We start from the raw sequence: 18,105 nt of genomic DNA on the forward strand, positions 1-18,105 counted from the left end.
CAACATTGGTTTTTCTTAGCATGTCAATTAGCGTGCACTGCGAGCAGAACAAATAATTCAAATTTAAAAAAAAGAGAAAACAGGAAGTAAGCCTTAGAATAAAACTGTTTCGAAATAATTCAGACTGTATTAGAAGATTATTTTATTTTTGAAATAACATTGATATCACATAGTTTTTATTTGATTTAGGCTGCATGTATGAAATTTTTACTGAATCAGCCATTAATGGGGCAACGTGAACAAAATGTAACAAAAAATGCAGTTACAAAAACCATATTTTACATTATAAATAAGAACATTTCAGACATCAAAATGCAGGACTCGACCGTCAAGTGGATTAATCTGAATTAGACGTCATGAAAAAAAAACTATTCTGTAATAAAATATTCTATAAACTATAGAAAGAAAAGAGAGGGGTTAGTATAATGTACCTCGCACAGTTAATATGAAGAAATGTTCCTTATGCAAAGTGCTAGCTCCACTTTTTAAATCAGAAATCACAGGTTCTCTTGACACGCAGAAAAGAAAAGAAAAAAAATCCACAATCTTTCCGACAAAACTGAAATAAAGCAGCCGGGAGGAGACAAGAGGAGCCAGCAGCCGACATAAATCAAACAGTACTCAAAATGCAGGGACGCGGGGTCCCGTACTTGAAAACTGAAAAACGCAACTCCAACGGGGAATGATCTGTTGTCTCAGCTTATCCAGTGTTTCCTAAAGGCCAATAATCACTGCGTCTAGCCTAGTTTACCAGCAGAGGAAAGTGACGTTTCCTACATCTAAACGCCTCGAAGGCGACACAGAAACAGACGGATACAGAAAACGGGACCAAAACAGCCATAAAGCAACCAACACCTAGGGACACTCCTGACAGAAGCTACGCACACTGCATCTAACGGCGATCATCACATAACGGCACTGTCAGTTTGTAAGGCCACCGCATCAACTCACCTGCCTCGGCCACTCACCGGCAGTTTCACTCATATATATATATATATATATATATATTAAAAAAAAAGTCGTCGGGTTCAAATGAGGGCGGCGACACTGAATGTTTCGTTCACTCGAGCTGTGCAGATTCAATGCTCCCTCTAAGATAAGGTGATGTTTGTTCTAACAGACTTGTAAATAAAATCCTCGGTTTGCAATGTCGGGGTTTAGGTTAAATGACTAGAACTGGTCAGAACTCTGGGGTATGAAGTGAATAGGCTTTAATAATAATGATCTGAAGCTGCTTGTGGATTGGTCAGACTGATGATGGATACCTCTAATGATTTCATTATATATGTATATTTATATATATATATTATCACAAATCCACACAAGGTCAAAATTATGCATACGCCCAGAGAAACCGCACACTTTTTTTTGTAACCATCAACAAACTTAAAAATGGATGTTTGACCACATTTCCAAGAAGAGTAAAATCATTTTAAATCAGATGAAGTAAAATTGGTCCAGATGCTGAAAAAAAAAACAACAGCGGAACCACCAGAGCTCAGGTCTGTCATGAACTGAAAGTTGCTGGAACATCAGTGTTACCGTCAACACTGTACCCTGTTTAAAACCGCCAACCGTTGATGAGAAGAGGTTTACCTAGAGGAGTAGAGACGAGTCTTTTCCAAACAAAGAACACCATAAACTGGTGGCGGCAGCTTCATGCTGTTTGGATGCTTTGCTGCAAGTACATTTTTTTGAAACACCACCTGAAATGAAAAGCTAAAACCTTCACGTTTTACAGCAGGATAAGGATTGCAAGCACAAATCAAAACTGGTTTTGGAATAAATGAAGAGGGCCAACATTAAATATCAGGGATGACCCATATGCTAGCCAAATAATTTAACTTTTACAACTTTTGAAAAGAAGTGTGGTCAAATATCCAGACAGAGATATGACTGAAGCTCGCTTATGGCTGCAAAAAGCATGAGGTCAAGGTGAAACCTCCTACTGGATATTCAGAGAAAACCAGCAATAAACCTGTTAAGAGTTCATAATTTCATTATCAGCGCTCACTAAAAAAACAGTTCAAGTAAACAAACAAAAACAACAAAAGTCTGAAGTATGTATGTCGATGAGGAGTGCAGGTGAACTTCTGACCAGTACTGAAAACAAATTACTGGGCGACTCATGCATAATCCACAACTAAAAGGTAAAGGTGAACGAGTTAGTAACGTTACTCCTTGGTTTGAGCTTCATTTGGCTTTCAAATTCGCTGCTTGTCCTCACAACGCCAGCTGTCTGATACATAAAAGCAATTAGCTAACTATGAATTTCAAAACTCAATACCGTTTTGGGCTGATAAGGGGAAGAAAAAAAATTTAATTAAAATAACAAAGAAAGAGTTTACACAGTACAAATCCATGTCCCAGTCCCTGTGTTGTTGACATGAAAGTACATTCGTTTTCAGTTTGGAGGGAAACAAAGAAAATCCTAAATATTTCATTTTTATCCTCGCTTATCAAAGCCGGGGTGAGTTTGTCATTATGGTCACTGCTGTGATAAACAATCGCTCTACGACTGAAATCTACACACACTGCACGGTATCGACTTGCAATATAAACAATGATATTATTTACAAAGTATCCACATGTCCAATGACAGCGTCACAAGTATCTTTTAAACAGGGGGTTGCTACAATGTCTATCAAACTGCTAAAGACTAAAATATGCCTAAAATTTCTGATTTTCAAGGTAACCGTTATAGTGTATACACACTGGATTGTGTACTTTGTGACAAGCGCTAAGATCCCTTTATCTACAGAGGAAATGGAGAACACTAGTGTTCAGCAGCAGAGTGTTCAGCCTGTCCACACTCAACTGTTACATAACAATTCATCGTGAGAAAAACCAACAGGAAGCAGCTTTCGTCACATGTTTAAAATGTTAGGAACAAAAAGCTGAACGCCGACACTTTGTGTAAAAATGTAGCAGAGGCTGTGGGAGCCAACGCCAGATAAGATTCGACTGGTCCTCGTTTGACGGATCTGTTCCCCGACGCTCCCGCTGAACAGGACGCAGGCATTCAGCATAAGGATTTTGTTGCACTTTGTAGGATTTTACGGTCCGATTCTCGTATTTCGAGACAACGATCAGTGTGTGTTTGACCGATGAAGAGCATTAGAAATGGGAATTACTCATCCCTCGTGAACCACTTCACATTTCGTCACATAACAACCACGCGTTTGACGCGTTTTGTTGGGATTCTGTGTTTCGCACCAGCATGATGTGGTGAATTATCGGGAAGTGGAAGGAAAATAATGCAGGTTTAAATGTTGTCCTAATGAAAATCTGAAAAGTGTGGCAGCTCCCTTTCTTTCTGACACCATTAAATAAAATCCAGAACAGCTAAATGTCTTCAGAAGAAACCTAATTGGTAAATACAGCATCTAATTTAAACAGACTGTAAATTCAGCTTATGATTAGTAAAAAACACAGCAGACAGGGCGGAGGGAAAAGGTGTGACCTTTAAATCGGGGTTGTGAGATGACAGCTAAAGATGTCAACATTTTTAGCAAAAAGAGGGACTCGTAACTCTGGAGGAGCTGGAGACAGCCACTACTCAGTTAGGGTAATCTGTTGACAAGACTCCACTCCAATGAAAGGCTGGCAAGAACAGGCAGAAAGAAAACCATAAAAAGACCTGAAGGCGCCACAGGTGCTCTGATCAGACGACATCACAAAATGTTAGTTAAGGCAGAAAACACCCTAAACAAACTATGTTCAAAGTGAAACATGACAGTGGCAGCGTCATGCTGAGGGGACGGTTTTGAATCAAAAGACAAGGAAGCTGATTTGAACCAAAAAGTTATAATGGAATGGTTTAAATCAAATCAGAGGTCTGGGCCTAGTCAAAGTCCAGACATGAATCCAATTGGGAAAGTTCACTGTCCATCCATTCTGATGAAACTTGAGCTATTTTCTGATGAAACTTGAGCTATTTTGAAAGATGGAAAAATGGGCAAAAACTCATGTATTTGCTATGACAATCTGTCAAAGAAACTGCAGCTGTAATTGCACATAAAGGTGGAAATACTAAGTATTAACTCTGAGGGAGCTGGACAGAAATGCATACCACACTTCAAAAGGTTTTTATTTGTGAAAACAAATTCACGTTTTAGTTTCCTTCGACTTCACAATTATGCACACAGGTGTGTCCATCTCATAGAATCGCAATGAAATACACTGAGGTGTGTGACTGGTACATGACAAAATGTGGAAGGCCGTAAGGGATACGGAAACTTCTGCAAGGCACCGAGTAAAACAGAACCCGTGTGACCTGCTTATTTCAAAGAACTAAGCAGTGGCCAACTTTATGTCTGAGGAATAACTTATTCACATTTAACCCACTTTAGATGTAAACTCAGAGCTGAGTTTCCCATTTCCTCTTCTTGGTCACATTTGGATTCTGAATACACTTTCAAACCATGATGGATGTAATTATCACAGAATTATTCCAGGCCTTTTGCCTTCAAGTTTTATCGTTTTTGTATAATAATTCCCATTTCTAATGTATTTTGATTATTTTCTGACTGTAAAACGGTTTAAAAACAAACAAACAAAAAAAAAACCTGCAGTGGGACTTTCTGAAGCCCTACTGTCCCGTCACCTCTATGACGTCATCATCAGAGCTGTCCCCGCCGTTCACCGCGCTCAGGTGTCTGTCCGGCTGCGTCAGCGCGGCGCCCAGGAGGCTGGAGGTGGGGTTGGTAAAATGAGAGAGGAAACTGGGCGTCGCAGAGTTGGAGTTGGGCATGGAGAAGCCCCCCGACCCCGAGAGCAAAGGGCCGGGGAACATTCTTGGTGAGGAGAGCAGTGGCTGACTGTAACTGAGAGGGAAACCTGAAGAAAGCAGGCCGGCCATGTTGGGGTTCATCAAGTACGGAGGCAAAGTGCCAGACGGGAGGGAAGAAGAGGTTGCCGTAGACGACATGGGAATGGTGGAGGAGGCGGAAGAGAAAGCCGAGGACGAGGGAGGGAGGTGTCCGTTCCCCGCGGCCGGCTGCCTCAGGAGGTCCGAGCTCACAGAGGGGAACATGGACTGCAGGTCGGCCAGCGTTTGTCCCGGGGATTGGAGGAATGAAGATCCTCCTCCAGGCATTAGAAGCGGCTGACTCACATGACCCAGGTTCCCCAGGTTCCCCAGGTTCAGACCCACCGGTGGGAAACTGAGCCCACCGGAGTTCACCGACAATCCGGGGAAATGAGCCGTGACCGAGGTGTGCTTTCCTCCCGTCTGTGAGATGTCCTGGCCGCCGTCACGTTTCCGCTTGCTGGCGCGCTGCGCCTCCACGGCTGAGCTCAGCAGTTCGTTGCCGAGCTGTCGGCTCTGATCGCCGGTCAGAGAGCCACCCTCGTCCCCCGCCGTCGCGGACGGCAAATCCAGAAGCGACGACGATTCATTCGCCCTGCCGGCAGTGGCGCTGCCTGTGGACGACGCGTAATGGCTGAGCTCTTGGAAGAAGTCCGAGCTCAGAGGAGACGGGGGCCGCTGGTCGGCGGCAGGGGAGCGCCGCGGCTGGTCGGCCGGAGACGAGCAGCCGTTGCTCACTGGGTGGATCAGGGAGACTTGGGTGTCTGCTGAAGAGATAGAGATGATATTGAAGAAGATGTGGTAGTAACCCTAGGTTACTTTGAAAAAAAAAAAAAGTCAGATCATGGCAGGAATTTACATATTAATATAAATGATGTATAACTTGATAGTGTCTATCGCAAAAACCTTTTTCAAAGCAGAAACAGAGACATCTGACTAGCTACTGCGTTGTTTGTTCCCCTGCAATATAAAGTTAGCTTTTATTTCAACACGGAGAAACAGAATATCTGTTAGAACCGCCCCCCCCAAATAAATGCATGCATGAAAATAAAAAAATCGCTTAGTGAAACAAAGATCACTTCCAAAAAAATCGCCACTTATAACTTTGCTTTGTTTAGCTGTGCTAAAGGCGTTTATTGTCTTGTAGGAACATTAGCATCATCTTCCACAACTGAAAAACGTGGAGAAAGTGTTTCCATGGAGGAGTGTGTTTTACACACACAACTTGTAGTCAGACGTATTTGTGCTCCACATGAGAACCAGATCAATTCAGAATCCTGGTTGTTTGAAGGGAATTTAATTAATACTATTTTACTCAGTGACACATGACCCTATTTTTTATTTTTTTACCTTTTATATAAAGTATTTGTTGTAGAGTTCTAGAGTTTTCATAATATTCTGCCTCTGTACAGCAAATAAAATCACCCTAAAAAGATTTGCATTAATTAAGGATTAATTTTCCATTCCAGGAGAGTAAACTTACAAAATGAGCAGGGGATCATTACTCACGCTGCACGATTACAACTTTAATACAGAATTTATTTGATGTACGTGGCAAGGAAAGAGCTTTACGATTACAGCAACGTGTGTAGTATAATCCCTTTAGACAATAAAAAACCCAAGTGATGTGGAAGAAGTCGATGAAACAGCAAAACGTTTTGCACCTCTAGATGGAGCAGACGCTCCAGCTGCCGGTCGGCTGATCTTTCCAGATCGAATAGCAAAAATCCTTCCATCATTCGTCCTGATGTAAGTACCTGTAAGAGGGAAAATTAAACGACTGAAAAGGTTCGCCAAGATGTTCCGTTTGAAGAGGTTCCTTGATGAAGACGTTACCTTTCGATCCTCTAATGACGTGGATGCTCTCTCCTGCGCTGATGTGAGCCTGAACGTCTGTGGAGCTGTTTGCTCCTGGGATTACGATGTCTGTGGATCCGGGTGAAAGTTGTACGTTATAATCTGATTAAACTTCAAAAGCTCGTTAAACGTTTCACTGCTGGTAACGCTACAAATCTCTCATTTGCAGTAGCTATTTGTTAGATACCTGTTGTGGTGACAATCCTTTGCACATAAACTCCTGCTTTCTGCAGGAAGTTGAGAGGAAGGCTGCCGGCAGAGCTGGAGCCGGCCATTCCCATGCCGACCTGCCGAGGCATCATCGGGATCGGGGTCGACTGGATGGGCCTGACACTCGCGACTGGCTTGTCGTCCGGCCGCGTTATGTGGCGCCTGCAGATACAAACACAAACGTGAGCTGCAGTTCCAATAGTAAATTATGTGGCAACTTTTCTGCCATAATCCAAGAGCACACATTTTCATTTTGAAAGCAGAACTTTGCATCTTTCTTCTCAAAACTTGCAATGCTTGTACTCAAAACTTCTCCTCACGCTCACACTCTCTGCTCGCTTTTGGAAATGTCTTTTGACACAGTCACCTGGCAACCTCTCAGACAATAAAATGAAAGCGTTGCACTGGGTGTGTTTGTTTCCTTCTAGCGGGTGTGCCTGTGTGACTACTATCGATTGCAGCAACCTGCGCCACCCAATGGACGTAGGGAGAAACAACGACATTACCTTTCTGCTAAATAGTACGCTAAACATCCACCAGCAGTGTGATACTGATTGCTAACACCTACTGACTTAGGCAGGAGTGGGTTCACCCAACGCTCTGCATCCAGTGGGCACAAGTTGCTGCAATCTATAGTAGCCACACAGGGTATTACTTCTTATCACTATTGTGATAAGTGTAAAGATGAATGGGTTACAGATGTACAGATCTAAAAATAAAGCAATAATCAACTGGAAACAGTGGAGCCTACCAGCCGCGTTGGTTAAACGCTGCGATGCTCGCCAGCGAGTGTTCACTTGTTGGGTAGTAGGGCGCGTATGACGGGCGGGAGTACGGTACAGAGGCTCGCTTCTCGTCCTCGTAGCTCTTTTTTGCAGCTCTCTTCTCTGCTTTGGTCAGTTTTGACTCCTTGCGGTCCATGAGCAGCGACTCATGGTGGAAAGGTGGCTAAAGGGACACATCGGACAGAGAAAGATGGACTTCAGCTCCAAAGGAAAGACATAAGGGGTTTAAAGCTACTGATGTTTGGAGACTTCAGATTACTCACTCAGCACCACAAAACCTAAAATCTTTTCATGTTAGATTTTACTGGATGTACTGGAGAAATGTGTGCTTTTTCATGCTGTGTGCTCTTTCAACCCATTTCTTATTTGGTAGCAGAATTAAACTAAAAAATGCGACTAACGACGCCAGGTGCTTCACATAAAACATGCAGTGAAGCAAAATGAAAGAATCATCAGAACTTACAAATAAAAAAATACATAAGTAAATTTTCTCCCCATAAAAATAGGAAAAACACTAAAAATAATGTTGTATTTAAATGATTCATTATTAAAATAAACGCGCTTCATTTGAATTTGATGTGATAATTACAAAGCAGTGCAGAGTTTTGAAGTAGTAGAAATTTGTGTTAAAATCTGGAAAGCGATTCAATACTTTCACAGCTGTCTGAGTTTCTACCAGCCTCGTACATCTAAAGACCGACTCATTTTGACAGAACAGCAACATAATTCTGCCAGCGACGTTTCAGTACAGACATATTTGAGGTTGGACAATTACTGTATTGTTTTGTCGTTATTGATAAGCTCAAATATCTTAAATCTGTAACTGAAAACTTCAACATTTCTGGATTTAATTACAGAGCTATTTATAAGAACAGTTGGTGTTGATTACCTCAGTCCTAAAAGTGACAAAAAGTCACAGACTAACACTCTACTTCAGGTTTGGGCATTTAGTCGAAGTGAAGAGTTTTATTTAATGAGGCCATCAAAAAACAGATGCTTTGTTTCCTGAACGAAAACAAGAGCTGACTGACTTTGTTTCTGCAGCGTCAATTTTAACATTCCAGTAAATTTCGCAGACCTGAAAATGTCCTCCTTGTTTATTCAGTTTGGAGATATTTTAGACATCTGCATGTTTTTGCACTCCTCAAAAAAAGAGAGATGCATCAGCCCAGCCTGTCAGGACCTGAAACCCTTGGCTCATTCGGCAGCAAAACACCCAAACCTCCCGTTATGTTTGAAGAGCAACAAATCTCGAAAAATGCCTGGAGCTTCTGGAGTTGTTAGACGGAGTAACACCTTTCAAGTAACTCTACCTTGGTGATGAGGTTCGGGTAAAGCTCACAAGCTTGATATATCACCGACTCCAACTCTCTCTGCGATTCCAGTGAGATCCTCTCAGCCTCAGGCTCCTCTTCTACAAAGTGCAGCAGCGACTCAACTTCCTTACGGGTGAAGTTCAGCACTGGGTTCAAGTCGTCAACCACCCGGTCTTTAAAAGAGAAAGATAAGGGAGCTCTGTTTCAGAAAACAATGGCAGCTTTCTAAGAAGGACGAAAGCAGCGAAGGAGTTAAAATCCATCAAAAAATAAATACATTAAAAAAAGTGAGGCTCTTACCCGACATGCCCTGTTTGGAGACCTGCCTGTCATATATCTTCTTCTCCAGGGTGAAGTCACAGACCAGGCGGTAGATGTAGCAAGGCTTCCTCTGACCGTAGCGGTACACGCGACACACCGCCTGGGCGTCGTGACACGGGTTCCACGACGCGTCAAAGACGACGACACGGCTGGCCCCGATCAGATTCACCCCCAAGCAGCCCGCTCTGTGGGAAGACGACGACGTTTAGCGCAGAGAAGAAGCACGAGCTCCGGCTGCGAGACGAAGCGGCCTACCGTGTCGAAAGCAGGAACAGCCACGCTGCTTTGTTCTCTGGGTCGTTAAACTGATTGATGAGACGTTCTCTCTCTGATGCAGATGTACTCCCGTCCAGTCCTGCAGACACACATCAGCGCTGAAACAACTGGACAAGCTATATGACTCAGACAGCATTAACAGAGATGAAATATTGAAAAATAAAAAAAAAATTATAAAAAAATCACTTGCTATGTAAATGAAAAGTGATCAGAGATTAAGCAAAAATGTGGAGGAAAGAAAATATAGCAGATTTTAGTGCAAAACACTTCATGATTAGCGAATAGTTTGGGGAAAAAAAAATAAAGAAGCAAAAGTTGGACAACTTACTGTAGTAGTTGAGGTTGCGAACCCAGTTTTGGTTTTGGCTGTCGCTGGGGGCGATGCCGGGGGGCATGGGTCTCTTTGAAAGAAAATCCTCGATGACTGTCAGAGTGCTTAAACTTTGGCTGTTGGACACGATAAAAATCCATCAGAACACTTACTGAGCTCAGAGGCGCAGCCAACAAAACAGGCATTATATTATTTAAGCTGCATGCAATGAATGACTGGACTGGATCTGCATGTTCCAAAACCTGGGCCGTGCTGAAGAAATGTTGAATTGCATATTTTAAAAGTTTAAATCCTGAACAATCGTCTTCTAAACATTTTCCAACTTATAATGAAGCAGGATTTATTTAGTTTTTTTGTGGCTTTTTTATTGTTTTCCTCTTAAAATGCATTTGGCATTTAAGACGGTGATTTGGATTTGGGCATCTTGCTCAAGTATTCTTCAAATCCACTAAACATTTCCACTTTTTGTCACATTACAATTAGAAACTTTGGTGCATTTTAGAGAGAATTTAATGTGATAAACTGACACTAAAAGGTGGATAATCCTAGTCTTTTAGGATTCGTCTTTACTAGCGTTTTACATTAAAATAATAAATCTTTTGCCTATTTTTCTTAGCAGAACAGCTCAAGATCCGGTCAGGCTGGAAGGAGACCGTGTGTGTGTGGCTGATTTACAAGTTTTTCTACAGAATGAATTTACATCTGTACTTTTTGTTTTTGCTGAAGTTGTTTATTAACTAACGTCTTCACAGGACAGATGTATTTATACAGATTCAGTAGCACACAGATGGACTCTATATGATTTCTGAAGGCAACTGGCTGGACTGGATTTTCATTTGGAGTATGAGAGTAAAGAGGGTAGCGAGAACTGTTTATATGCCAAATGTTTTAAGAGAATATCATATTTCATCGTTTTAGATGTAAACCAAGAGTAACAGAAATGCTTTATCACACTTTTTCAGATCCGTAATTGATTAAAAACCAAATTGTTACTTTTTCTGCACAGTAACCCTGTCACACTCCACTTTCTGTCCAAAAGTGTAATAGATACATAAATGTCTTTTTTCTCACTTATGCAGGACAGAAGACTTACCTGAAGACCAAAATCTTGTCTCTTCTTCTGACACTTTCTTCAATCAAGTGGAAGAGCAGAACAATCTTAGCTGAGCTTTCTAAAACTCCTGTCCGGTAGTTTGACATGATGTCCTTTGCCTAAGAAAGAATTAAGCGCAGACAGTTGTCTGGATTTCCCTTGTATTTGCTTTGCTTTAGCTGCATCTAAATGCCGGGCCTAGCCCTAACCTACCCATTCATATGTGATGACTTGATTGGCTCTATCTTGAGACGGATTGAGCGGCGGCAGGCTATTGTTGCCTTTGCTTGAGTCGGCCACTTTGGTCTTCAGGCCGGCGCCGGGAGCAGGGCAGCGCGGGTTGCTGGCCGAGGTGATGTCATCCAGGTCCAGGTCCTGCTCATTGGCCTGGTTCTCCTTCTCCAGGGCTTCGAAGAGGACGTCAGGGTGATTCCAGATCTGTCCAAAAAACCACAGGTTAAAGCTTTACCGAGGCACATGACACGGAAGTGGCTCTCAAAACGAGACAAAAGCAGTCTGACCTTGCAGCAGACGCAAAAAGCTTTAAGTGGGTTAAGGCCAAGCCAGCCGCTGTTCCCTGCCTCTCGGAAGCGCTTCATGAACTCGGTGTACAGCGCCTTCTGAATGGGAGAGAGCCGCACCAAGATCACAAACTCCTCCTTATTCGGGAGGTGGTGTCTCAGCACGTCATGGCCTCGCCTGCCAAGGACAAAAGCGACACAGACACGCAGATGTAATAATAAATACCCTTCGGGGAAGCGTTTCCAAGCGAGAAAGGCTCACCTCTGCACGAAGCCCTCCAACAAGCTGTGCAGCACGTGACTGCGGTAGCGCATCAAGCGGACGTCTTGGGGTGTGCTGTCCACGCACTGACCGTTCAAGATGGGACGCTCGAACATGTTGCTGAATTCCTGGCGCGTGCCCAGAAAGTCGGGCCTGACGAAGTCCACCATGCACCAGTACTCTGTGAGGTTGTTCTGCAGTGGGTAGCCCGTCAGAACCACCCTGCGCCTGGAGCGGATGTTCTTCAAGGCCTGCGACGTGCTGGCATGGTAGTTCTTAATGCGGTGGCCCTCGTCGCAGATCACCACGTCGGGACCGGGCCGTGATATCGACTTTTCGATCCCTGGTGGATAAGGCGGTGTGATTATTAACAAGCGTCGTCTAATTCCTTCGTCCTCCTTGAACTTCTCTGTGTTCTGTTACGTTGCGACCACAACGTTCAGTCGTTTCATTTGAATTTTATGTGATAAAACAAAAAGTAGCACATGCATGTGCATTCTGTGCCCTTTACTCTGATGCTCCTAAATGAAATCCCGTTCAACAAACTGAGCCCAAAATTCACCTTCGTGTTCACCTTTCACCAGTATTGGTGAAATTCACCTTTCACCAATACTGTGGTGTGAAAGGTGTTTGAAACCTTCCTGACTTATTTTTTTGGCATGTCTAAGTGTTTCAGAACATCAAACCAACTTTAATATTAGCCAAAGTAACAAAAGTAAAAACAAAAAAAATCAGTGTTTAAATGAAGGTGTTTATTATTAAGGGAGAAAACGATCCAAACCTTCAGGACCCTGTGTGAAAAGGTCATAGACCCCTAAACCTAATTACTTCTTGGGCAACTGCTATCAGGTAATATCGATAATGATTGATTATTATTTTGATTGTTAAATACTGCCAAACTGGTGATGTGACTTTTACTGTTTTATCCAGGCCATTTAAACTGTCATGAGGCATGAATCCTGAAATTGCTGCTGCTCAAGTTGCTCAACAGGTCGTTGCTAGGGAACAAAATAGCGAGCAAATTAGTTGATGCCATCAATCTTGTTTATCTGGGTTAGCTTGAGCAGCTAACGTCTTTCCTCTGAGTGTCATTTTCAGCCTTCGGATGTCTGCAAATGGTACTAGCTGTGCAAAACTATTACAAGCCGCTGTATATTTTCACACATTACTTGTCGTCATGGTTACCTTTCATAAGCTCTTGTTGCCTGTCCTCTTCGTCCAGGTCAATAATAACTGGCCCAGCTGGTTTTTTTGTTTTCCTCTTCTTCCCCATCACAAAGCTCTTCTTCATGGACAGCAGGCGGTACATCTCATAGCCCATCAACAACACACCTCCGTCTCTGGACCACTCCTCCACAACCTTGGCCCTGGCCACCGTGGTTCTGAGAGTCACACGGTCAGAACGATTAATGGGTAAAACATTTCAACGTAAACGGTCACAGCGGCACATCGGCCGCCACGTTACGTACTTGTGCTCATCGTTGAGAATGTGAACTTTGAACATGCGGCCAGTGACGAACGTTGGGTCGGTGTCAGGAGGAAGTGCCTCCTGGGGTGGGAGCCAGAGGTTAAACTCTGTCAGCCAGTTCTGGAGCGTGTTCACCTGGCGTGCGGAGAAATAAAAACATAGAGAGGTGAAACTCAGGAGGCGGAAGAAACAAGAACGTGATGTTTCAAAATATGTTCATCACTTACAGGGACGATAGCCAGAACAGTGTGGGCCTCCGTGTTCTTCAGAAGGATGTCGATGAACGAAATGACCTGCAGCGTTTTGCCCAAACCCATGCTGTGAGCGAGGATGCAGCCGAAGCCACTGCTGGTCTTGTACCGGTCCAAAGACTCGATCAGGTTATCATAGAGAAACCGGATTCCCCCAATCTTAAAGGAAAGGAAAAACAAAAAGAGGCTTACCACATACTTCCTGCAAGTTACATGTCAAGCTTTATGTGAAGAAGAGTAGAAAGAGGTCGCAGTCGTACTTGGTGAGGTTTAACAGCTCGGGCTAGCTGCGGGGCGAGGTAAACGTCTTTCTCCTCCGGAGGGTGGTTGATGTTCACCAGCACTCGACCCTGGGCGTCAGGCAAGTTGAGCGTGTCGTTTATGTGAGCGCCGCTGCTCTCCTCCGAGCCGTGGGCGGCATCGGCTTCCTCGTCAGCCGACTCGCTGCTTATCTGCAGGGTGTCTTCGTCCCCCGAACTGAGCTCAATTATATCTGCAACGCCATTAAGGAAATAAACAACTGTTGGTGCGTAATCAAATCCCACTCGAAGGGTGGGCGATATGGACTCTGAATTTCATTGTGATAATGATCAAATTGATGACAAAATGTAGTTATTACTTCTTTTTAACATTCCAATTTAAAAAACAGGCTTCTTCAAGATGCCGCTTAGTTTAAAGAAGTGTGATTTATGTCACTGAGCTTTACACAGTGACTGCATTTAATTATGGTTACAAATTTACTGATGTTTATTGATGCTCTCATGAAACGGTGGAGAAAATAGTAATAACATTTCTGATAATACAGCTAATTTGGATTTTCAGTTAACATCATTAATTGATATTTATCGAGACGACGGTAAATCAAAACTCTTATCATGATTATACATTTTTCACGATAAATGCACACCCATAGTCATACTGCTTGAAACTGGCTAGAGCTGCAGTATGTACTCACCGTCTCCAATGGCGAGGGCGGGCAAATTTATATCCGCCTTCTCATCTTCCTCACCGCTACTATCCAGACAGATCACATCCTGTTTCCCCTGGAGAGCAGGAACCAACTGAGATACTTCTGCTAATAAAGCTGCAGTCTCCACTGTTGCCAAAAAAAAAAAAATCGGAACAGGAGATTTACAATTAAAATATTGCAGGACAATCATTAATAATTTCTTGATCATAAACAGTCACCTAGTTGAGCGTCCGCGAGAGACGGGGCCTGCATAGGGAAGTCCTTCCTCTGCTGCTCCAGTCGTTTCCGCCTCTCCATCTCCTCCTGCTGAGCTGCTTTGGTTCCAGCCTCCAGCTGGTCCTCTTGCAGCATCTTTCTGTGAGCAGAAGTAAAAAGAAGCAAACCTGCTCATGCACCGAAAAAGACATTAACGCAGCTCACCTCAACTTAAAACACACATACATACAGACATACCTGATGTTCTTCCTCAGGTGAGCTGGCTTGGCTGGTTTTGGAGTTTTGGAGCTTTTTGAAGATTTGAGTGATTTTGTTAATTTAGAAGCTTTGTCCTTCTTTGTTTTTCTAGACGCGGCTTTGCTCTCACTCGAGTTCCCCGCGCCGGTCGGAGGCTGAGATCGAGAGGCGGGTCTGGAGGACGGCCGGGAAGGAGGCTCTGAGGAAGGCTCTCCAGAGGTAGTTGAGTTGGAGTCCCTGCCGTCCCCATCGGCTCGACTCTGGGCACTTGCAGGTCGCTCTTCAACGAGAAAAGATTTATTACAGTTAGTAACTCCCAACTATCCAAGTCTGCATGTTATATATTCAGTCAAAAAGACGGTTAAATTAAAACACATTGCTTTGTTTCAAGGGAATTTGTGTTGCACAGTTTCAATCATTTTGAGGGTTTGACTTTGATTAGGCCATTGAGACACAAAGTCCTTTTTTAAATACGGTTTGATTAAGAACTATGTTAACGAGTTATGGATGAATACAAAATATTGTCACTCACCAAGTCCGTCATCTTCGTCGTCTCCATCATTTTCCTCCTCGTCTTCCTCCAGGTCTTCATCCTCCTCCTCCTCCTCCTCTTCCTCATTTTCCATACACTCCTCTTCGCTGTCAATGCTGGCCTCCAGGTCACTTTCTGAAATTGCCTCTTCAGACATGTTGTCTTCCAGGGCTGTCAAAGTATTACCTACACGCCTTCATCAGGAACTTAAGAAAAAAAAAGTCTCACCCTTCTGTCCCAGTTATATGCATCTAAAAGAAATTTGTTTGATATCAGTGGCCTCTGTGAATATTAAGCTGGCATCTGAAAACATTCAAACCTAAGTGACTGACCAGTAAGGAGCTAAATGTTATGTTCTCAGAGCTTGAAGATCACATACCTTACAAATTGTTGAACATAAACAAACCTTGGTCACAAACATTTTCATTTGTGCAACTATTTTCCAGCCTAACAGGAAGTAAATGGAACGCTGATGAGAATATTTAAAGTAACATTTACAATTATGTTAAAAATTTATTCAAAATAAGATTTCTGACAATTTTACTGTAAAATGATGGCCAAGCTGTAAGAAGTGTGGTGGGTTTAATTTTATGAAGTATTTACTAGAGTTGGGTGATGCCAAACACAACACAGTTACAGACGTTTTGCGGTGTAAATACCAGATTAGGTTTCTCCAATAAATTCCCTGAAGGTTTTTCTAGACTCATACACTTATTCATTGTTCCAGAAAGCTACTTTTTCCACCCTAATTCATGTCATCTGCAGAGCTGATTGGGTATGTAGGATTCCTATCAAAGGTACACAGGATTAGAAAATATTATCTTAATTTCAAGTGAGCAAAGTCTGAAACTACACTACTTTTGCTCTGGAAACTACTCATTACTCATCATCACAAGTCTTTATCACTGAATTCTTATTTCATGCCATTAAATGCAAACTGCTATTGTCCAATCGACTGACACTGAGTTTGTTTTACATAAACAAACAAAACATTGAGCAGAATAAAAATCCATAAATGGATGAGTGAAACACAATAAGTGTAAAATAAAATGGCTCAATAAACATTGTGTAACTTTATTCTATCATTTCCTTCGATTCGTCTTTCTGATGAACACTCGTTTTATTGTATCTCGCCGTTTGAACAGGCTTAGCAATAATAAAAACTTTTCACTCATTTATCCAAGTAAAACATCTTGGCTGACTACTACAAGTACGCATGGCCTGATATGAGGTTCCATGATCTCCTTCAGTAAAAATACCACATTTCTATGATACAACAGTATTAGCACAAAATAAATAAAATAAAAATAACACGATTTTATCAGCTTTGTTTAAAACAGAAGGGCAACAACTGTTCCTATTCAAGTCAAAACAACATAGCTTTATAACTGTTACAGCTGTAATTTTGATACATTGACTTAAAAAATGTTTCATTAAATAACTTCTACATCCAGCATTTATTTTTCACATTTGTATTGCTTTAAATATATTTGCCATTCTGATCTTTATAGACTAACAAAAGCTAACTGGTGTGATTAGAAATATATATATAAAATATAAAAAAAATAATTTTCATTTGATTTTTGATGGACATACATTATGCTTAAATTATGTGTTTAAATGTTGTATGTCTGATTTTTTTTTTGCTAACAACCCAAATTTTGGCAATGTTTCAAATGTGTCTTTATGTTATTTTAAATAAACTTTTCAAAACATAACACAAATAAAACACAATTCTTGTCCTTTTTCTCAGTGGGGTCACTACACTAAGACCCACTGCCTCAGAGCTAAATTAGAAACCTACCAATTAACATTAAACCACCTCTGCTGTGTTGTATTGTTGTTATTATTGTGCAAAAAACAAACTATATGTAATTGATTCGCTATTCAACGAGGAACACCGCGGCGTCCAGACATATGGCGCTTTCTCAAGCAGAATTAAATCTCCATGTTCGCTAATTACTAAACAACAAAGGTATTTTCAGCCGCTCGAAAACAGCTAAGCTCTTCGTGTGCTGGAGAAGCAATGTTTTACTGCACACTGAGCTACAAGAAGAGATACATTATCCCACTAATAGTGATGTCCAGTTGGATGTCCCTGCTAGACAATGATTTGATAAATGTGTGGGTGTAACGTAGCTAAAGCTAAGCTAAAACACAGCGAGGCTAACACGCTCGGCTAATTGATGCGCATCAGCTGCCCTCAATCATTCAGGTGTAGTTAGAGCTCACCTTTTGTGCGCTCTGCCATTCAGGTAGTCAGCCTACTAGTAGATGCAACCAACATTCAGTCGAAAAGTACAGTAATTGTGTAAGTGAAACGATAAACGTTGCTAATTTCCATTTTTCCCAGTGTGACCATAAATACTGCCCCCGGAAACGGAACTCTAACGAAGGTTCCTGCGCCCTACTTTCAGTGAAAATGGAGCAAGATGCATATTTTTACATTAATATCACAAATTACACTTCCGACAACGATTGTAAATATCAATAGAAGCAATCAGGTTGACGAGTGTGTTTATACGCTCTTACATTTTCTAAGTTGATAAAGGAGGGCACGTTTTGCAAACTTTATTTAGGAACAAATAAGAGGAAAAAAAATATTTACTTCACTGGTAATGCTTAATGGAAAAGTATTTATTTGCTGTA

At 42.1% G+C, this 18,105-nt stretch overlaps 1 protein-coding gene across 2 annotated transcripts; it reads right to left on the bottom strand.

The window, feature by feature from the left end:
• Positions 1-125: 125 nt before the first annotated feature.
• rad54l2 (RAD54 like 2) lies at positions 126-17,850 on the bottom strand. Of its 2 annotated transcripts, none has more exons than XM_008409666.3 (22): positions 17,689-17,850; positions 15,457-15,662; positions 14,925-15,204; positions 14,690-14,826; positions 14,457-14,597; positions 13,762-13,994; positions 13,478-13,660; positions 13,252-13,385; positions 12,968-13,164; positions 11,783-12,125; positions 11,521-11,698; positions 11,213-11,437; positions 11,000-11,118; positions 9,904-10,022; positions 9,555-9,654; positions 9,279-9,484; positions 8,976-9,151; positions 7,629-7,825; positions 6,855-7,039; positions 6,647-6,736; positions 6,475-6,567; positions 126-5,574 (listed from the first exon to the last, which is right to left on the bottom strand). In XM_008409666.3, the coding sequence occupies exons 2-22, from the start codon at positions 15,611-15,613 to the stop codon at positions 4,592-4,594; spliced, it is 4,476 nt and encodes a 1,491-aa protein (XP_008407888.2). In that variant the 5' UTR covers positions 15,614-15,662; positions 17,689-17,850; the 3' UTR covers positions 126-4,591. The 2 variants fall into 2 exon arrangements, with proteins under 2 accessions (XP_008407888.2, XP_008407886.2); XM_008409664.3 differs by having other exon boundaries at positions 126-5,577.
• Positions 17,851-18,105: the final 255 nt, after the last annotated feature.

The sequence above is a fragment of the Poecilia reticulata genome, chromosome 5 (genome assembly GCF_904066995.2).
Source record: "Poecilia reticulata chromosome 5, P_reticulata-male-v2, whole genome shotgun sequence".
Lineage (NCBI taxonomy): Eukaryota > Metazoa > Chordata > Actinopteri > Cyprinodontiformes > Poeciliidae > Poecilia > Poecilia reticulata.

Coding starts and splice junctions, on each gene's coding strand:
- rad54l2 (XM_008409664.3), bottom strand. CDS start 15,613: ATGTCTGAAGAGGCAATTTCAGAAAGTGACCTGGAGGCCAGCATTGAC. Junction 14,827..14,924: donor CACCTGAGGAAGAACATCAG/GTATGTCTGTAT, acceptor TTCTGCTCACAG/AAAGATGCTGCAAGAGGACC. Junction 13,661..13,761: donor GAGCTGTTAAACCTCACCAA/GTACGACTGCGA, acceptor CTTTCCTTTAAG/ATTGGGGGAATCCGGTTTCT.